The 21,139-nt window shown below is 42.3% G+C and overlaps 3 protein-coding genes across 4 annotated transcripts; 1 reads left to right on the top strand and 2 right to left on the bottom strand.

Moving 5' to 3' along the window:
- The first annotated feature begins 734 nt into the window (after positions 1–734).
- On the top strand, positions 735–15,907 carry zc3h7a (zinc finger CCCH-type containing 7A). 2 transcript variants are annotated; one of them, XR_009770085.1, is made up of 24 exons: positions 735–882; positions 1,783–1,891; positions 2,962–3,001; positions 3,094–3,297; positions 4,772–4,930; positions 6,064–6,144; positions 6,869–6,922; positions 7,006–7,045; positions 7,220–7,542; positions 7,640–7,889; positions 8,235–8,263; positions 8,346–8,484; positions 8,567–8,725; positions 8,839–9,044; positions 9,276–9,376; positions 9,463–9,644; positions 11,597–11,670; positions 11,763–11,893; positions 11,962–12,067; positions 12,145–12,253; positions 12,323–12,456; positions 13,279–13,442; positions 14,417–15,286; positions 15,557–15,905. XR_009770085.1 is itself a non-coding variant. In XM_061700763.1 (23 exons), exons 2-23 carry the CDS (start codon positions 1,821–1,823, stop codon positions 14,604–14,606), a joined length of 2,946 nt encoding a protein of 981 aa, XP_061556747.1. In that variant the 5' UTR covers positions 735–882; positions 1,783–1,820; the 3' UTR covers positions 14,607–15,907. The 2 variants fall into 2 exon arrangements, 1 of the variants encoding a protein (XP_061556747.1); XM_061700763.1 differs by having other exon boundaries at positions 14,417–15,907.
- rmi2 (RecQ mediated genome instability 2) lies at positions 14,847–16,104 on the bottom strand. The gene is made up of 2 exons (XM_061700791.1): positions 15,744–16,104; positions 14,847–15,247 (listed from the first exon to the last, which is right to left on the bottom strand). The coding sequence occupies exons 1-2, from the start codon at positions 16,036–16,038 to the stop codon at positions 15,075–15,077; spliced, it is 468 nt and encodes a 155-aa protein (XP_061556775.1). The 5' UTR covers positions 16,039–16,104; the 3' UTR covers positions 14,847–15,074.
- Positions 16,105–16,515: 411 nt separating this feature from the next.
- On the bottom strand, positions 16,516–20,666 carry ubfd1 (ubiquitin family domain containing 1). Its single transcript, XM_061700789.1, has 7 exons — positions 20,604–20,666; positions 19,274–19,564; positions 18,329–18,537; positions 17,859–17,924; positions 17,682–17,787; positions 17,518–17,600; positions 16,516–16,911 (listed from the first exon to the last, which is right to left on the bottom strand). The coding sequence occupies exons 1-7, from the start codon at positions 20,617–20,619 to the stop codon at positions 16,801–16,803; spliced, it is 882 nt and encodes a 293-aa protein (XP_061556773.1). The 5' UTR covers positions 20,620–20,666; the 3' UTR covers positions 16,516–16,800.
- Between the last annotated feature and the right edge of the window lie 473 nt (positions 20,667–21,139).

The raw sequence follows: 21,139 nt of genomic DNA, 5'->3' as shown, positions 1-21,139 counted from the left end.
GAATGTGGGAGGAAGCCAGAGTACGTGGGGAACACCCAAGCAAAAACCACACAGGAAGGATTCGAACCCTCAGCCTCAGAACTGCGAGGCTGATGTCACTATTCCACCATTTTCATGTAAAAACTGAGAATTGTTATTCTGTATTTGAAAAGATAGCAATATAAACTGAGTCCCAAATTATTATCCAAAATATATTTTTACTAAACAGTCAACGCAAGTTTCGAGTTATCAACTTAGTTTTGTTTTGAACAAACGTCCCAATAAAAAAAAAATTCTTGGTGAAAAACAAAACAAAACAAAACACACTTTTCCAAATGAGTACGCACAACAGTGTCTCAATACATTTTATGGGTATTAAAGAGCTGAAAATGGTCGTATGTTGAATTTGAAGCATTATGTGGCCATATTTACTGAACTCAATCTAGTTCAAACAAATACATTGTAAAAGGTCAATTTACATTTTAAACATAAGAAACCTTATTTCATAGCATGAGAAAAGATGTTAAATGGATGTCAGAATTGTCAAGCTGCTATCCAATAAGTGGTCCTATGTTCAAATGTAACTTGACCTGTTAAGATGTTTTTGGATTGAAATAGCCTCGATTTCAGTCAATAATGCATTTTATTGGCCATGTTTGACCAATTCTGAAGGCGTTGCCATGTGCTAGTCCTTCTCCTCGCACTAGGGGGCAGCACTATATCAGCGTTGAGTGCGCTCCTTGTTTACTCAGCAAAGAAGAAGAACAAGCTCTATGCGGCCTTTGGCTTTACACATTTAGCTTATTTCATTTTTTTTTTTAAATTTAGCTAAATCAAAAAAATCGCTTCCTACCCTTGAATGCTGCTGGCTCGGGGACTTGTTTGGCTCACACACGCCTTCATGTAAGTGTGCAATGCTGTCTGGGTAAAACAGGGATGTTTGCCGGCCAAATGGGGGGGGAAGATGGAATAAATCGCTATTGTCTGCGAAGGAGAACTACTTAAACTTGGGACATGCCTATACTTTGTTGGGGGTCAGTCTATTTCCTATAAACTACGCCAGGTAGCGCCATGCTGCAAGTTCCGTCCGCGTTTCCACCGCTGAAGTAAACGCTGTGATTTGCCATGGGAGCATAAATGCTAAATACACTGGTGGGGCTAGCACATGTGCGCTAAAGTCATGCGTCCATCATCGGACACGTCCACTTACGAGCCCGCCGTGTGCCTCCCACAGCACACCTAATTAAACAAACAGCGGCTCGGACAAAACGTCAGCTTGTCGTCGTCAACAACAACCCTGCTGACAGTTTGTTACTCCGAAACGTCTACCCCGAACAAAGTCAAATGTGGCACCTTTTATCGGGAGAGACGTAACCTGTGCCGACTGCAGTCCGTTTCACACCCCCTAACTTGCATCAGGTTTACTAAGAAATGAGGCGTAAAATGGTACAAACATATGGTAGGCGTTTTTATTTAGTTCATTAAAAAAAAGGTGGACAAAGTTACTCTAGCACCCATTTGACTGGTGCCGTGCCCGTTGTTGAAACCGATCTTTTCAATTGTCGCCAGCCAATTAAAAATGCCATTAACGACATTGTTCCAGCATGACGCGTGTGACGTCACTACTAAACACGGAAGTCCTCGTGTTTGATATAATTGAAGTGATATAATTTATGCCTACCACTGGGCCTTTGTGCTGTATCATAATTGAGGGTGGATGCTGGACTGCATCTATTTCTGTCAGCGTCTTATCATGAATGAATGAATGAATGAATAAAAGCCTGTTGTGTTGTTCTTTCCCAGGCACTGACACCGAGCAGTGGATACAAGAGCACACAGTCATGTCTCGGATTGGTCAGCTGGACAGGAAGAGTCGCTGGCAGGAGATTCAGAAAGGTCTACAGTTTATACAGTAAGTGTCAACAGCGAACAGTCACATTTGGTGCTTGACGCTATCTGGAGTGAAAGATTTTGTTGTGTTGTTCAGTGTACAAGCTCAAATTGGTTAGTTCCCACAAATTGAGTAATGAACACTTGTGTTTAAAAAGTTTTATTTAGAAAATGAGGTGGCTGTGCTTCTGTCAAAATGCTCATTTCGGTCACAAGATACGATGGAAAACGTAAGGCCACAAGCTAGCAAAAAATGATTAAAAAACAAACATCTTTAGATAGCTTCTCTGAAAAAATGAAGCAGCCAAATAATGAGACAGAAGAAGAGCCTGCAACTTCCAAGAAAAGCTGCATTTAAGAGACAAGACCCACAATTTCTTTACCCATAAATTTCCTTTAAAAGTTTCCAGCTTTGAATTTTGCAAACATATGACCCCTGTCTCACTGGCCTAGAGACTAGTTGGCGACCTGATGGCGACTCAAGTCTTCATTGGTTACGGAAACGTCTCCCGGAGACGAGCCGGGTCGCCCAGGAGTCGCAGAGACCTTTTGGCGACACCACTTTATTATAGAGAAAAACCTTAAAGTAGCTTAATGTCACAAAACTGCAAGCAGTTGTGACCAAAATGTATATGGACAGCTTTATGTATGCCCACGTCAACCTCTGAAAATATCCAAACGATCGCCCCAATATTGTGGAGGTTAAAGCGTTGTCGTCATTCGGGAACTATCTGGATGTCCCCGCTCTGCCGGTTGAACGCGGGGCACGCACGCACACACAGACACAGACACACCAACTATTATATATTGATTTAAAGACTATAATATATATTCTGTATATAGGCCTATATCAGTGACTTCCGGGAGAATTGGTTGTCATATTGTCCGGAGACGTCTCCCAGACATCTTCCTGGTGAGAGCGCAAGCAATGTTTCAGTCTCAGGAGTTTCCGCGACTGATTAGTCTTGTCAGTCTCGGGGGCGTTCCCACCAGTGAGCTTGGGGTCTAATGAAATATCTGACCGTACGCTTAGTAAGACCCCAACGTGACAAGCAAGTCACAATTTATAACATAATACTTTTTTGGTCCTAGATCAACACTACCATATCCTGGAACTCAAGATCATTATGAAGTAAGCTATAAACTCATCCACGTTATTAAACTTGTGAAAAACCAACCAACTCCCGAGTATGAACATTGTTTGTTCGTCTTTTTGGTTTTCAGATGTTCATTAAGGATCTTGTTTGGAATCTTTTCGGAGAAGGCAACGACGTGTTTAAAGAGGGCGAATGGACAAAATCCGTTGAGATGTACACAGAAGCCTTGAATATAGCCGATTACGCCAATTCGGAGGACATCTGCGTTGCAGTGGGTTTACTTGAAAAGCTTTATGCAAATCGAGCCGCCGCATGCTTGAACATCATTCCGGTGAGTTGATTTTGGTATGTCTGCAAACTCCTCCACAGTTGGTGTCCAAACCACAACTTGACTAAATATGAAATATGAAGTACCGGTAGGTGGAATTGTAAACACATGGGCTATTTTAACCTCTTACGTTGTGGCGTGCCAATCTGGATAGGCAATAACATGGTGATTTGTGATTGTGGCTCACCGAAATGGAACGGTGCTTTGACTTCGGTGGAAAGGCTCCATTATCGCATATTTAAACAAATCATGCTACTCTATGGACTCTTCATCGCATTGTTTGGAGAAATGTCACACACCAAACAGGGTGTTTACGACCTGTAAAATGCACGAGAAGTACTTAAAATTGTAACTTTTGATATCAACTCAGCCAGGCAAGCAGGGTCTACCTCCATTTTGAAACTTCAGCACCATATTTTTTCTTTTTTAAATGTTAACTTCATAAGTTCAAAAATATTACATTTTAATGTGATAAAGCAACAATAATTAGATGATAATTACATAATGCCCTCCACGATAATAAAAGTTTTGCCATGATTAATTGCTGGCTGCGCAGTTGAATAAATAAATGCAACGTTATAATAAAACTATGTATGTGAAGTCTGTAATGTATTGAAACTGAAATTGTGACTGTTTACATAAAACTGTGGCTACCGCTAATGCTAGTTCTGTTCATTTACGTGAGGAGAGCGAACCGGAGGAGAGGAAGAAACATGGCTAGTACGACTAATGACTCTGAATTTGCGGACCCTCCAAGCTCATTTAGGTCAGCGGTATGGGAGCATTTTGGCACCAGGTTTAGAACAGAGATAGAAATCGCGTAGTTGTCAGAACCCAAGTATTTGCCGTATGTGCTTCAACAAACTTCCCAAGTCTCGGAAAACATGTTGGACATGTTAATGCACCTTCAAAGACAGCAAGTTTGTTTCCCAAGTTTGATCTCCACAATGGAGTTTAGTTCTTTGTATTTTTAAAAAGTTCCCCAGCCCCTAACGAAAGCTAATGTGACCCTAATGCGTCTCAGTATGCTGGGCAGTTGAGTAAATATAGCCACGGCAGTTGAGTAAATATAGCCAATATAGCAAAATGCTTGATTTTACCTTAGAAATTGTTGTTTGTGTGTTAACCCATAAAAGGTTCTCATACGTGTGGTTTCATATTGCACTTAATGGCAGCCAACTAGGTGGTGGAGATGTGGGGGGATTGGCACATCATGCCCAACAATCTTTCTTTGTAACGAGATTTCACGCTTTCTTGTGAAGAAAGCGTCACTGGACATGCCTCATGTTCGGGAACATATCCCTACTTTTGAACCCGGCGTGTTAAATCCTGGCAAGTGTGACGCATGTTTGGCGACGAGTTATTTATTTAAAAGAACAACCTTTTCCTCTTCGTGTTGAATTGTAAAATGTCTATATAACCACACCCTAATCGGTCTAATACTGACACGCTTCTTAAAACAATGTCTCTTTCTCAGGGACTGTATGATCAAGCACTAGAAGACTGTGAAAAGGCCCTGCAGTTGAATGAAGGCAACTATAAAGTGCTGTACAGAAAAGCTAAGTCTTTAAAGGAGATGGGGAGGCATCAAGAGGCCTACGACGCTGTGGCCAAATGCTCTCTAGCTGTACCTCAGGTAAGTAAAACACATCTGGGAAATGCTCCTGTTTTGCCTCAGTCAGTAATTTAAGGCCAGAGGCTGAGTGAAAAGACTCCAGTGAAACATTTAAGTGGCTTTTGCATAGGCAAAATAACATTTGCTTGAAATGAAAGTGGTGGTGATAGCTGGTTTTGATGGATGCTCATGTGAGCGAGCAGATACAGTAACATTGCTTGGTCTGACATGCATAAAACCCTAACAATGATGCTAGAACAGTGGTACCTTTTTCAGTGCACAAAATAAACCAAGCTCAGTTACACATAAAATCAGTGTTCAAAGAACAAAACCAACAAATCATGTATTTGACTCAAAAATCAAAAACCTAACTCAGAGGATATTTACTGCAAATCAATGTAACTTTTGCTGTTGCCTTGACAGAGAGAGGTACAGGAATGCTCTGCTTCACCTTGGCAAGTGCCACTCGTATCATTTTCGCAACAAAATGGGTTCCTTTCGTTTTTATATCTTGTATCCTCAAAAAGAAGTGCTCACAAAGATACATTGGAACAAATTGTTTTAGTATCACAAAGGCTTTCTATGATTTGGTGACACCAAAAGACCTAGAGCGTCGTACGCGTTGGGTAAACGCAGTGGACACACACAGACTGTGTGTGCGTCTTGATCGCCCCTAAACCCCTGAGACTGACTCGCCGAACCACTGGTGTTTAATCAAACCCAGGTTAAGAACCACTGTCCTAGAATGAGACAATGAAAAGAAGAAGAAAAACAAAGCGCTGAAGTCCACCACTAGGTTGGGCATCCCACAATTATATGGCCACCCTGTTGTGTGATGTTTAAATACCCCGTTGCCACAATATTAGGTACTCCCAAGTCCTTTATTATCTTAATGGGATACAATACAAGAGAAGTCTAAAATAAAAAAATAAAAATAAAAAAAGATAATGCTCAGTTTTGACATCCACAGCTGGAATATCCCAAGCCCAATACATCTGTTCTCTGAGACCTTGCATTTCTAGTAGATGTAGACTGCATCATACTGAACTATTAATGAACTACTATTTTATTTACATTTTTAGCTAAATAAGCCGGGCGAATTAACCTTGTACCTCGTCTAAATCAGAGAGATCAGAATGTGTTTTCTCTGTCAGGATCCCAGTGTTATACAACTGACTCAGGACCTCGCCAAAACGTTAGGACTGAAAATTCGGAAAGCTTACATCAGGACGAAGGTAAGTGTCGCCTGGCCTCCAAGCAGTTTTCGTGCTCGAGTCTGAATTCCTTGTTAAGTAGCTACAGTGGACCTCCTCTACTACTACTTAATTCTCACAAAAATTGATGTTCCCCTAAAAGTGGCTCACTTTAAACCATAACTATACCACACAATATGATCCCAAAACACTTTAATGTTGTTTCAAACAAAAACATCTTCAGACATTGCTGTACCCTTCAAAATACAGTACAGTAAACTGCTTATATGTAAATGGGTAGCTACACAAGGTTCAGTAAACAATTCTGGTGATGATGATGATAGTGATAATGAATTACTGTAGGGGTAACATGAACATTTGACTGCACAGCAAAGTGCAGGAGTTACATTGATGGGGCTGCTCCTGGAGCAGCCTCTCCTGGTGAAAAGCAACACTGCTTCGTTGGCCACTCGTCTGATCTTATTTTTGCCGTATTTACAGCCAACAGTTACCATTCGTTGGCTACTTTAAGGAGACGCTACAATACATACGTAAGATAGACAGTATTTTACCACACAAATAATATAAAAAATACTTTTTTTGCCACTTTACATAAAATCACAAATAGATGCGTTTTTCTGCGACTAACCCCCACCCCCCCCAAAAAAATAAAAAAATAAAACATTTTTATTAATGAATAAGTGAATTTGCAAAAGCCGGACCGTAAATATGCAGAGGGTCCTCTTATTTTCTTTTGTTTTTGCAGCCGGCCTTGAATGTTTTGCAGGGATCAAGTCATCAGGATGCCACTTGTGACAAGGTGCCAGCAGTACACAATACTTAATAATGTCTATGTTCCTAATAAATGCCCTATTTCATAGATTTTTATCTGCATTTGTTTAGGCATCCCAAAGCTCATCCTCAGTTGAAGAAATAGAAATTGGCAAGTGTTCAACCGTCCTTCTGACTTTTGGTGTCATTTTTTTTGGAACAATATAATCTATATTATGTTCAGTATGTTGAGTGGGTCAGCATTCTGACAATGCATTCTGACAATAAAGTTAGAATTATTTTTATATGTTATTTATTTGCTGCTTATTTGTTTTTTTTGTCCCAGAAGTGCCACAGTTGGTACCGGACAGCAGTGTTTTGGTTCCCACGCCAGTCTTTGTTCCACCTCTTAATAAGACAGCAGTAGATGAGCTCCCGCTTTCCAGCAGTATTCCACCGATGTCTCTGTCAGAGGTTCCAGGTTTTGAATCACTATCTCTGCCCGTGTCTGCGCCCTCACCCACCCCTCTCGCCATATCCACATATATGAATGGCTCCCGATCCAGTAAGCCACTTTCCCTGTTTGAGACCAACAAAGACTTAGACGGGGACATCATCGGTAACGACTTGGATGACCTGCTAGACCAGGCCAGCCCAGAAACGGCGATGGTTAGTGTGTAGAAATGACTCCACCTGCACCCTCCCACAGGATCTCGCTAGTGACTCAAATGTGGAGTTCTCGCTTTCTAACTCTCTCTCTCCCTAGGTCCTACCCACAATGAAGTGCCCTCTTCCTCGGCCACCCAGTATGCCCTCGGCCACCTCCATGCCGAGTCCATTCCTCATGCCGTCTCACATCAACCCCTTCCTGCCCAGCACCCAGCAGTGCACTATCAATCTCCCGCCGCTGTATAACCAATTAGGATCCAGTGTCTATTTTGGGATGGACACTTTTGAAACCCTGACCCAGCCCCTGGACACCCTGGAAAGCCCCTCGTTATCAGACTTTAAAACAGGTATGATAGCTATCCCTCATGATTTGCTAAAGGGTCGTTATGATTTCAAAACATAAGGTGTTTATCGTGCCTTGAAGATGGGGTAAACTAACGCAACTGTGTTAAGTCTTTCCAATTTGAATTTAAAAAAAATTCTGCAGGTATATAAAATAAAGTTTCAAAAACGATTAAAAAATGAGCCCGCACTCCAGCTGCAGAGCTGTGTTGGCGTGTACATTGAGTGCTCTCTGTGAAACCTTCAGCTGCAATCATGTACGTGTCTGTGCCTCTTTGCGACTCACACAGACACACAACCCGCACTCAGAGTGATTTATCATGTATTAATTTTTAATTTTACATTTTCAGATTATTCTTCAAATACATTCATGCCACAGGTAATTGTGTGTCTCAAATTATGACAACTGTGTGAGTTCAGACTGTTTTCACTTTTCACCTGTAATGTTATTTTGGACACAGCTGGACAACAGTGAAATGCCAATGGGAATGGCTGTGGGCATGCCTGAGGTGAAGGGCCATTCTGTCAGCAAAACCAAGAACCCCTTAGCTGAAACTCATGAATTCAAACAGGCATGTTCAGTCTGCTACACCAGAACAGGTAAGGAGAGTGTCCTTTAATTATGTCCAGAGGAAAAGGTGGACGACGGCTGTCTCATCTAAAATGTGCTCTGTGTCTACAGGACCTGCCGTGTTGGACTACACGCTTCATACTGAAGAGCACAAATGCAAAAAAGACACTTTACTTGGCAGACTAAAGCATTCACTTGATAAAACTTGGAGGCTCATTCGGCCCAGACCGACAAAAACCCAATATGTTGGACCTTATTACATTTGCAAAGGTGCAGTTGCTCGTATAGAACTTCATTTGTTATTATTCATTACCCAACAGTGTTTCTATTGATTCCTGAGAACACACTCTGTTCATCTCCAACACTTAAATTTTTTTCCCCAGAGGTGGCTGTGGGAAAAGACTGTCTCTATCCTGGCCACTGCACGTTTGCATACTGTCAGGAGGAAATCGACGTTTGGACGCTGGAGCGGATAGGCCTTATATCTCGGGAGCTTCTTTTCGACCCTTTCGGGCCCAGCTCCAACATTAGGCTGACTGTGGAGAAGATCTTACAGGAGCACCCGGAGATCTTTGTGTTTCTGTGCGGAGTGAGTATACGGCTTCACTCCATCAGCGTGTTGGTGGTGAAACTGACAGTCTTATCTTCCCAAGTAGTGATTCATCATGTCAGATGTGGCGAGGAGGCCCTCTTTGTGTTTCTGAGAAATAACCAGCAGCAGTCAGAGTGGTGTTCATATGTCAGCGACTAGGATTGTTGTTCATCTGAAAGCAGACTTTGTGCCGAGTTGGAAGACTAAAAGAGCATGTTTTGTCTTCAGGTGTGTTTTGACCATAAACCTAGAATAATCAGCAAAACCAACAAAGATAACCCGTCGCTTTGCTCTCATCCGGTAACGAAGCACGACTTTGAGAAACATAAGTAAGTACTTGGCGGCTATTCTTCATCCAGGAAGCAGTCTGGAGCAAACAGGTTTCTCTCATTGAGTTGCTCCGTTTTTCTGCCAGATGCCTGGTCCACATATTAAAGGAGAACACGGTCCGATATTCAAAAATCCGAATGTTGAATCCCCTCTGCCAGCTCGACCTGTGTCGACATGAAGTGCGGTACGGCTGTGTCAGAGAGGACGAGTGCTTCTACGCTCACAGTCTCATCGAGCTGAAGGTCTGGATGTTGCAGCACGAGTGCCGTAAGATTCCTCTTCTATTGAAAAAAAACAAAAAACAGAAGTACAAGTAATTAGGTAGACCTCCACAATATTGACATAGTCCTTCTGACCTAAAGGAGACATTTTAAAAAAAATTTCTAGCTGAAATCAGCCTGTTTGGTCCCATGCAAGTAAACTAGCCCACATCCTGCCACGTATATCCTGCTGGGCAAATGTCGAGTCCAACTTTCGCTACTATGACAACCGGGTGTTGGAGCCTCTCTTCCGTGTCACTCGGCGGACTGGCTTTTGTCCTATCACTTGCAAGTGTGCGCTGTGGCCAGCTGCCTGCTTCTACAACCTCAATTCCAATGAAGTTGGGTCGTCGTGTTAAGCATAGATAAAAAGAGAATACAATGATTTGCAAATCATGTTCAACCTATATTTAATTGAATACACTACAAAGACAAGATATTGAATGTTCAAACTGATAAACTTGATTGTTTTTAGCAAATAATCATTAACTTAGAATTTTATGGCTGCAACACGTTCCCAAAAAGCTGGGACAGGGTCATGTTTACCACTGTGTTACATCACCTTTTATTTAAACAATATTCAATTAACTTTTGGGAACTGGGGACACTAATTGTTGAAGCTTTGTAGGTGGAATTCTTTCCCATTCTTGCTTGATGTACAGCTTGAGCTGTTCAACAGTACGGAGTTTCCATTGTCGTTTTTACGCTACATAATCCGCCACACATTTTCAATGGGAGACAGGTCTGGACTGCAGGCAGGCCAGTCTAGTACCTCCACTCTTTTACTACGAAGCCACGCTGTTGTAACACATGCAGAATGTGGTTTGGCATTGTCTTGTTGAAATAAGCAGGGGCGTCCATGAAAAAGATGTTGCTTGGATGGCAGCATATGTTTCTCCAAAACCTGTATGTACCTTTCAGCATGAATGGTGCCTTCACAGATGTGTAAGTTACCCATGCCATTGGCACTAACACAGCCCGATGCCATCACAGATGCTGGCTTTTGAACTTTGCATCCATAACAGTCCGGATGGTTCTTTTCCTCTTTGGCCCGGAGGACACGACATCCACAATTTCCAAAAATAATTTGAAATCTGGACTCCTCGGACCACAGAACACTTTTTCCACTTTACATCAGTCCATCTTAGATGAGCTCGGGCACAGAGAAGCCGGCGGCGGGTGATAAATGGCTTTTGCTTTGCATAGTAGTTTCAAGTTGCACTTACGGATGTAGCGCAGAACTGTATTTACTGACATTACTTTTCTGAAGTGTTCCTGAGCCCATGTGGTGATATCCTTTACACATTGATGTCGGTTTTTGACCTTATCAATCTTTTTTGCCACCTGTCCCAGCTTTTTTGGAACGTGTTGCAGCCATAAAATTCTAAGTGATGATTATTTGCTAAAAACAATAGTTTATCAGTTTTAACATTAAATATCTTGTCTTTGTAGTATATTCAATTAAATATAGGTTGAACATGATTTGCAAAGCATTGTATTCTGTTTTTATTTATGTTTCACACAACATCCCAACTTCATTGGAATTGGGGTTGTACTTGCAGAAGCAGAGCCCAGAGTGTGGACAAAAGCCAACTGATACGTTTGCAGTATTTTTATTATTGTACTTTGTAGTGGTGTTGAACATCACAGACGGTTTATAATATTTTGCCCATCTCGTATTGTGTAATGACGTAAATAGTGTTAACAGGATTTAGAAAGAGAAAAATACAAGACAGATCTATACAAAAGGTGGCGGAAACCATGACACTTTACACAACTCTTCTCTACCTTGGTTGATGGGTCTACACTTTTGAACTCTTCTATTGGATCTCTTTGAATTCTGCAGGTGTACATGGAAAAATGTTCAATGAGTAGAGATTTACCATCACACCATTTTGTGGGAGTAAAATGGACATTATATGGAATTCATATTGAGTTATTTCTGTTGGCATCACACAGGTATTAGTCATGAAAGTATTGTTCAAGAGGCCACCACATATTGGAACTCAAATATTGCACTGCGACGTGCCCAGGTAACACTTAACTTTTTGTATTTCTGCTGTTTTAAAAAAAAAAAAAAAAAAAAAAAAAAACTTTAAACTTGTCCTTTCAATGTGATCATCAGTTTTTAGGCCAAAGACGGTTCGGGCCTCAAAATTTGAAGATGATGTTTGTTTGTAGCCAGTGTTGGAGAAATGGGCAGCTAAGTGAAGCGGACAAGAACAAAAAGTATTGCTCAGCCAAAGCAAGGCACACGTAAGTTGATCTGTGGGCATGAAGTGACAGGACTGTTTCCTGGTGCTAAACTAGTTTTCTCTTTACAGGTGGGCCAAAGACAAGCGTGTGGTTCTTGTAAGCTCCATTGAGAGGAAAAAATGGACAACGATTAGAGCCCTTCCTACCAAAAAGCCGATCCCAGCTCAGTTTGAGGTACATAGCCAACAATAAGGAGATTTTAATCAAAAGGAAAAGTCACCAGCTTATGTGTCTTTTTTTTTCTCTCTCAGATTTGCATGCATGTGGCAGCCGGCAAGAAGTGCCAGTATATTGGCAATTGCACATTTGCTCACAGTGTGGAGGAGCGAGACCTTTGGACCTTCATGAAGGAAAATAACAGTGAGTCCTTTCCTCGCAGACCTGAAATGGCTGATGTGACGCCAACAATCGTGTTTCGTGCTTATTTAGTTGCAGATGCAGATCAGCTTTATGACAAGTGGCTGCAGTCTCAGAAGGCGGGCTGGGGTGAGGAGAACGCTAATATCTCTGTGAGGGAGAACGGCAAGCCGATCCACATGCCAACAGACTACGTGGAAGAAGTGGTGAGTTGGAAGCGAAAAGAAGGCCAATGGTGGACAACTGTACATAGAAAGCAATTTCCTTTACGGATAACGTGTCATTGACAATAGGGTCAAGCGGGGTACACACATACCGACAATCAGGCCTAATTTAAGAATTTCCCCTTCTTGGCGATCAGTCCCGATTCTCAAATGTCTCCAAAATATTAATCTTAGTTATTACCCAGTGGTGTGGGGGCTGTTGAGTGATTTATTTTATTTTTTCCCCCCATTATGCTTGGAAAAAATAACCAGTTTAATAATTAATATGGAAAATCCTATCTGTGTGATCAACAGAGTTTGGCCTAGCAATGGACTCTGTGATTGCGACACGAAATGGAACGGTAACCATTTAGGAAGCTTGCACTGTTGCCGGACGCAAATAACAGTTAGCCTAGCTTCTTGTAGTCCGTCTACTACAATTTCTTCTTTGGATTTATTTCATGGCAGTCTGGATGCCTATTTGTGACTCGCGTTTTTGGTGATCTCATGTACACACTATAAGAGCATTATTATTTTTTTTCTTGTCATGTGTGGGGTCTTTCACATTAAAAAAAAAAAGAATTAAGAAGTTATTTGCTACGGATGTACCCCCACTTTAGAGTGGAAAAATCTGTTCAAATAGCCAACAATGGTCATTGATATTGATTCAGATTGATATATAATCTTTCAAGGGACCCAAGGTATTGTATTTCAATATTTATTTAAAAATGTAAATATATATATGTTTAATAATTTCAATTCTTGCTTATAGTCATGCACCAAACCTCGTTAGCATGATTCTGATGATGACTGTGCTCGGTGCAGGCTGGCAATCACTGTTGGCTGTGCGGTAAGAACTGCAACAGCGACAAGCAGTGGCAGCAGCACATCACCTCGGAAAAACACAAAGACCGAGTCTTCAACTGCGAGGACGATCAGAACTGTTGGCAGTATCGATTTCCCACCGGCACTTTCAAAGTCTGTGAGAGGTGAGCTTTGTGGGAACACGGAACACACATTAGTCTTTAACCCTTTGGGATGGCTAGACTTAGACAAGGGCTTTTAGCTCCAATCTTCAGACCTTAGTGCTAATTGCATACATTCCAGTACAATGAGAAGTCTCTTATCATGTATTCGTTGCCTAACTACAGCAGGGGTGTCCGAACTATGGCCCAAGGGCCATTTGTGGCCCACCATTCGGGTTTTACACGGTCCGCCACATGTACCACAGTTAAGACGACGCAGTCCATGTCCTTTGCCTGCATTATACTACAAAATTTTACACTGGGTGGCAAAGCAGGAGAATATTATTATTTTTTAAAATATTTTTTCTAATTCCTGAAGTCTTTGCTTTCCACTACTTCAATATCATTTAAGATGTGCTTTTGTATTGAAATTGTTTGCTCCACTTTCTGCTACATATTTAGGGCCGCTGAGTACAGATTGTTCGTTTTGGTTCTGACGGGTCCTAGCTTTAATGGCACCCTGTGCGAGACCCCTCTTCGGCGCCCCCGCTGGAAATGCTGCCCTGTGCGGCTGCACATACCACATAAATGCCTCTTTAAGAAACCCTCTGTTTTCAGTGACATAACTACCAGCATTTTATCTTTTTTCAATGGAGGCTAAAATAGTGGATGGCTGCAGAATAAATAGCTACATATATGATGAAAATTGCAAAACATAAGTAGTTGGATATTGTCCAGCTTAACGTGTAATCATAGTGAAATGCCTTGCAGTTCAGTAAATTACCACGCTCGGCCACTATTAGAGGACATTTTGTATCAAACTATTTGTGTAAAACTATATCTGGTTGTCGTGGACAGTAATGTTCACAAATACCATCGCATTCCCCTCCAAGCTCCACACAAGTAAGTTGCACCAAACATCTTTAATGCATACAACTTTAGTGTTGCAGCCATTACAGCAGTGTTACCAACTGACGCTCACTGGTGTGTTCGTACAGGTTCCTCGTAGGGACGTGCACGGAAGATGACTTGTGCAAGCTGGCCCACGGTGAACAGGAGCTCCGGGAGTGGATGGAGCGGCGGGAAGTGCTTTTGATGAAACTGGCCAAAGCCAGAAAAGACCACCTTATAGCACCCAACGACAATGACTTTGGAAAATACAGTTTTCTTCTTAAGGACATCAAGTAATGACATGAAGATCACGTGAAGAGAAGCAGTACTCTAACTCGAGGTGATCTCGAAGGTGTCTGGGAAGTAAGCCAGAATGGATCATGGCATGACGATCGGTGTCCGCTTCGCCGCTGGCCGAACAAACGGGAGCATTAACAAAGAAGCTTTGCTAGGCACTGCTCATGTGAAGAGGGTGATGGAAGTAGCATGTTGTAAAGCCTTTTGTCCCGTCTGCCCGACAGTCTTCAACACTCACACACAGCCAAATCATTTGAAATTAATTTTAATCAGTCCACATAAGTCGGTTTTCTCCTAGTGTTACCAAAATTAACAGGCAACACACAAAATAAAGCTTTTTCTTCTAAGTACATCTGTATGCTTGTTTGTGCTTTGTAATTAGAACATTATCTGCATAAATTAACACACTAATGAATTTATTCATACGATAATCGAGGTGTCTGGTGAGGTCTGTTTTGTTTCCAGCTGTCATGGTCCGACAGAGGCGGGGCGAGCCAGCACCCGCTGCAGATCCTCCACCTCCAGCTTCCACATCTGTCTGTGCAGCGTGGCGTGCTCGGAGAGGTCGGCCAGCTTGACGGCGCGGACCACCGGCTCCGGGGAGACTGCCTGGACCACGCCCATCACCATCACATATTTACCTGGGCGAAGGGGTGGTTAAAAAGTCGTGTCATTTTCAGGTGCGTGAACGTGAAGTCACAAAATACAACTTATAAAAGAAAATCTATTTATTCATATAGGGCTATGTACAAAAGGAATTATTTGGGTTATGGGTATGCTGGGGCCTATCCGAGCTGACTTGGGGCGAGAGACAAAGCACACCTCGGACTTCAAACTGCAAGGCACATATCGACAAACAACATTCACACATGGTCTGTTTAGTCTTCGTTGAACCTAACACGTTTTTGGAATGTGACAAGAAGTTGGAGTTTTGTGTTTTTGTTTTTCAGGTGCATGCGTTTCCAGGGTTGCGGCACATTTATGTATAAAATGTACCGTTGGTGGTTGGAGCTGGACGAATGAAATTATAGGCTACTTTGGCTTATTACCGTTTTTTTCTTGAAATATAAAACAAATCTAAATAGCTCACAAACATTTGGCCGACAAGAAAGCCAAACAAACTCTCGCTTTATTTACCCGAAGACAAACACGGTTTCCCTTTAGGCACACTGTTGACGCCCTGGACTGTGAACGTGCCCGTCTCGTCCATGAGCAGCACGGTGCCGAGCTCCAACTGCACCTCCAGCACGGTGCCCTGCATCCACACCAGCGAGACCGGCAGGGAAAGAGCCCTGCCCAGCCTGACGAGCCAAACGGAGCTCCCCCGTACCTCCGTCGCAGTCCTCAGCTGGCCGGACAGGACCTTCACCGGGGGGGCGCGCTTCCGCTCACCGGCTGCGTCTTCTGGTTTGTCCATTACGCCAGACGACATCTTGCTGTCATTTATAAACAACAACTGAACTTTCCATTTCCCGCGTGAGGATGCACTTCCGTGTTAGTGACGTCATTCACGTCATTGCCTGTGCGCCGTTCAAAATAAAAGCGAAACTACCGTTGAAAAGAGGCAGTTAAGTTGACTGAACCGTTGTGAGCTTCTAGTTGGTCAAATGCGACAGCTTTAAACGACACTCGCACGAAAATGTGTGCATTTGTGGAAAAGGCATGCCGCAAAATTATTTGTTTTAATCTGAAGTTTTAAGTGTGGACGTCCAAAAACGGGACTGACTACTTGCAGTAGTCTTCAACCTACGCTAACACATGAGTCATAATTACTACGGTAAATATATATTAATAACATTTTTAGCCAGGAATATAAATATTTCTTTTTTAAAAAGTGCAGCGAACGTCACTGTATTAGACTTCATACACACATTCACAATCATTGAAGAACAAAAACAAAGCACAGTGGTTTCATTTATTAAATAACTTTTATTTCTTTAAGAATAACAGAAGAAAAGTGTTATCAATTTCTGTACAATTGTTTCATTGTTTTCCCTTGGATTTGCTGAAGCACATCAATGATCAACAAGAGGGAGGGCTGAATCTAAAAACACCGATTTTAGTCTGCAGGCGTCAGTCACGTTCCTTCAGATAAGATGCCGACACATTTCCTCCAGCCTCTCACTTCTTCCCCCAACTCCTCCTCTTTTGTCCCAGTTCATCATTGTCATAACCAAAACTGATGAGAGGCACATTAGAAATACTGCCACTTCCCCAGGACCGTGTCTTTGATTGCGTCCACAAACTGCGTGGGCACCCAGTAGACCCAATACTGTGACGCTTCTGTCGGACCCAGCTGGAACGCCTGCAAACATGGAGAAGAATATAATAATATAAAGTACACACCCCTGTTCAAATGCCATTAATTTCCATTCATTTCAATGAGGAAAGATGATTTGAATTTCGTTTTGCGTTACGAGCATTGTCACAGAATGAATTAAACTCATTTCAAGATACCACGGTACAGTTTTTTTAACACTTCCAAATGGTCAAATCTGTCAGAATTTCCCGTACAATTAATAAAGGTTTAACAATGACCGCAGTGTGTCCCAGAGTGAGATTATTGCTCTTTCCATGATTTTCTATGGGGAAAATTCCCACTAGTGTTTTCTTTTCCCTTTTCTACTGTAGTTGAATAAATATATAAAAATGTAGTCCCGAAATATGACATTGATAATTTTCTCACTCATATAGAACAGTCTGAGCTATTCCCCACCGAACCTGACACTTATGTAAGATCCTAATGTGTACTTACTTCACCACAGACAAAAGGCGCTCAGATTTCCCCGTATCATTTGAGTGCCCGAAGCAGCCGAGTGTAACCAACCCCCCATTCATCGACACGACTTTAAATATGTCTCATCCGCGTCTCATAAAAAAGCTAAATATGAAGCAGCAGCAGCGCACTTACCATCATGTGATAGTCCTCGTGCTCTTCAATAGGCTCAGAAACCACATTTTTGATGGAGCCCATTGGGACTTTCTCTGTCCTCTCTGCAAACAAAAACACCCAAAAAAACAAACAAACAAAAATTGTCACCGTCGGCTTTTTGTGGTTCTGTGTTAGCCGCTCACCTTTAGTCCCGATCCACAGCTGATCCTGCTCCAGTTTAAATGTGAGTCTTACTTTTCCTCCGGACTTATTGTACATTCCGGATAAAGGCACGGTCGGTAGTCGCTCCTGCCGGCGGGAAGGACGAAGATGTTCAAAAACACGATCACGACAAAACCGACACGCATCTTCGCACTTACTTTTGTTCCTTTAATAGCCGGCATTACATCGTCAGGTTTACCTTTGTCCAGAACTTTCCTGTGTTGCTGAAATAAGAGCATACGTGGACGTAAATACATATTCCGCAACCAAAATACTCAAGTCTTTCACTGCATTTCCACCCTACGTCCCTGGAACCTTTTAGTTCTTGGCACTTGTGATTTGGTGAACTAAAAGTAAACACACACAACTACAGAAAAATGAGTACAAAGAACTTAACAAGTTCCCGAAACTTTTTACAGTTGCGCAACAGTTAACGTACAAAAGTAAAACCTGTGCGCTTCTCCTTTGCATTAGGCTTTCGTCATTAAAGTTGTGACTGAGCGTTCTGTTGTTTTGACGTCTTACTATTTAAAGTGCTTAACTTCATTTCACACTAGTATGACAGTGAAAAATGTTTCCAGGTTTCACCCAGGAGCAGATTTTGATCCAGTGGCTAAACGTGTACGACCTTTTGTCTGCATAGCGGCTCCTTCTTGTTCTCCTCGGCCTTCACCTCCTGCTGCATGACCTCTTTGGGCGTGCTGACGGCCAGCACGTCGTTTATGGTGGAGCCCACCACCATGATCTTGGCGCCGCTCGTCACCTTCATCTCCCGTAGCGTCTTGTCCTCCGGGACCAGGCCTTTGTACATCACCTTCTGCATGGCTGGCGGAAGACCTGACACATGGAGGGAGAGGGCGAGGGCGAGGGAGAGAGAGAGAGAGAGAGAGAGAGAGAGAGAGAGAGAGGGGGGGGGGGGGGGAACCTATCCTGTTATTTAAAATACAATAAAGTTGCCAGAGATAGGGCCAATATACAGTTTGAGTACTTCTGAGATTTAGAGTACAAATCACGACAGAAATTAAGCTAGAGAACACTAGCAAATGCCCCAGAAATAAATATTATTTTCTTTACAGATAATGTGGGAAAATAATTCTTTCGTCTTGGACAGCATCAAACGTACGTAAACACAATCATCAATAAATTACCATTTATAACTGTTCAACAATGTAACCATCATAAATGAGTGTTAAAACAATGGATAGAAGGGTCACCTCGAACCCACCCCAGCGCTCCCTCGCTCTCTCTTATATAGAGTTATAAATTGAGCACACAAAACATTTTTGGCTTGGAAGCATATATCTCAAGTCAAACGTTTCCAACATGTGGCTAAATAATTGCTTTTCCGATGTATAAATGGGCACTGTGTCTTTAACAATGTTCGGCAACAATTTGAAAACTCAATTTGAAAATGATTCTGCCCATGTTGTCTCTGCCTTAGCGCAAATTTAACTCACTCAAAGTTTTTTTTCCCGAAAAGTAGTAAAAGTTGTCTTGACAATCGATAAAATCGAATGATCCCGTGTATCGTTTTAAATGAGATTTCTCTGAGTGACGCTGACGATGTCCTCACCGGTGAGCGAGTGGATCCTCTCTTTTAGTTTCGCTCCGGTGCTATCCAGGGGGATCCTCAAGTCATATTTGATCTTGTTCCAGATGATCTTCAAGTCCACCATCTCGCCCTCGTCCTCGGCGTTGTCGTCCCCGTTGCTGATGCCAGAAGAGTCCTGAGTGGCGGCATTACCGGCGGCGTTTCCCGCGTCAGACGCCGATTCTGAGTCTCCCTTCTCCGTAGTTTCCCCCAGAGGTGCGTCTTCCTCCTCTTGCTCTGGCTTTGCGTCCGTTTGCATTGTAACTTGAGTTCCTGCCATTAAGAAGGTGTCATTTTAGCATTTGAGATCATATTAGCGGTCTGGACTTTGAGATCCATCCAGCCTTTGGTTTGCTTTTGCGCTCATTGTCATTGGCGTCGTGGGTGAGCTGACTTTGGGCGAGAGGTGGCGTACACGGTGGACTGCTCACTAGTCAATCTCAGGGCACATAACAGACAAAACAAAAAAATCACACTTATTTAAAGTGAAAACTGGAACTTATCCCAGCTGAATTTGGGCAACACCCTGGCCTGGACATTTTTGCCAGCCAATCACAGGGCACTTGTAGACAAACACTCACACTTATGGACAATTTAGAGTCTTCGATGAACCTGACAAGGAAACTTCACACGCAGAAGGCCGGGGGATTTGAACCCTTATTTTCTAAATTAGACAAAACAGCAGCACTCGGGAATTACATGATTTTCAGGACTTGTGCCAATTCATTCAAGCTCAATATTTGACTACTTTTGACAGTAAATAAACTAAACAGCACACACAATGTAACAAATTTCACAAAAGTGTCCATAATGAAGCTTTATTATGCCTTTTCGTTATGGGTATACCTTGCTTTTAATGGGAGTTACTCATTTGGCTTTTACGAAGGAGCTTAAAAAAAAAAAAAAAAAACGCATGCTTTTTGAGCCAAAACGCTAATATGACACAGCATCTAGCACTTTCCATCAACCTTCCGCTTGCCCAAAACAGCAAACTTATTGACTGATACCCCTCCGAGGTTGTCATTTGTGTACGCTTTAATTATCCCCTCTGTTATGCAAAGTGAAACTACGGCGTGTACGGCTCATTTCGCACTGGTTAGTAGTCATTGACGTTAGCTAACCACTAACCTGGTGAAACATGTCAAGATGAACCCGAACCATGAAACGTGCATTGTTTATTTTTTTTAAGACAGCACCTTAACAGTGCCCGGCATCAACGCGTCTATTAGCGGCGTGTTGGAATTCGTCGGCCCGCACGAAAGTTGCTGTAAGGTTACGAGGTAAATGTTGCGATATTCTGTTCAATACCCACCATCCTGGGTCGCCATGATGATTGTGTACAATCAGTGGAAACGTTCCCTCGAGCCAAAGAAGATTGTACAGAGGGGAAGATGGTTCCTTTCTTTACAAGGCGAACGTGGACTACGTAGTCTACAAATTTGCTACTCTTAGTTTTGTTGAAATCTAATTGAGATCAAAATATTATTATTATTTGTGTGTGTGTGTGTTTGTTAGGTCACGACTAAATAACACGCCTTCGCGTCACTTCGATGTTTGAGGGCTTAGTTGTCAGTTGAAATGAAAAACATTCTTAATTTTTTTCGATAAATGAATTTTCATAAAATTGACTCTAATATAAAAATGACACTTCATTTTAGTGGAGTTAAATGAGAGCTTTCATTGAAATGTCACACGAGCGCTCGGAACTTGCCAAGACGGAAAAACGTGGCGACGAATGCTCTCGTTTCTTAGATCGTCTTGGTTGTTTGTGTCGTTGAAGGGAGGTCCACAGATATTAATAGGTTTATACGTGCGTGCTTATGGCAACGCTAAGCTAGGAGGGTAAAA

This window comes from Phycodurus eques, chromosome 16 (assembly GCF_024500275.1).
Source record: "Phycodurus eques isolate BA_2022a chromosome 16, UOR_Pequ_1.1, whole genome shotgun sequence".
Taxonomy (NCBI): Eukaryota; Metazoa; Chordata; class Actinopteri; order Syngnathiformes; family Syngnathidae; genus Phycodurus; species Phycodurus eques.
This window is presented reverse-complemented; position numbering and strand designations above follow the sequence as displayed.

Coding starts and splice junctions, on each gene's coding strand:
- zc3h7a (XM_061700763.1), top strand. CDS start 1,821: ATGTCTCGGATTGGTCAGCTGGACAGGAAGAGTCGCTGGCAGGAGATT. Junction 12,068..12,144: donor CGATCCCAGCTCAGTTTGAG/GTACATAGCCAA, acceptor TTTCTCTCTCAG/ATTTGCATGCATGTGGCAGC. Junction 13,443..14,416: donor ACTTTCAAAGTCTGTGAGAG/GTGAGCTTTGTG, acceptor GTGTTCGTACAG/GTTCCTCGTAGGGACGTGCA.
- rmi2 (XM_061700791.1), bottom strand. CDS start 16,038: ATGTCGTCTGGCGTAATGGACAAACCAGAAGACGCAGCCGGTGAGCGG. Junction 15,248..15,743: donor GAAACCGTGTTTGTCTTCGG/GTAAATAAAGCG, acceptor CCCTTCGCCCAG/GTAAATATGTGATGGTGATG.
- ubfd1 (XM_061700789.1), bottom strand. Junction 17,925..18,328: donor AGCCGCTATGCAGACAAAAG/GTCGTACACGTT, acceptor CTCTTATTTCAG/CAACACAGGAAAGTTCTGGA. Junction 17,788..17,858: donor CGGCTATTAAAGGAACAAAA/GTAAGTGCGAAG, acceptor TCCCGCCGGCAG/GAGCGACTACCGACCGTGCC.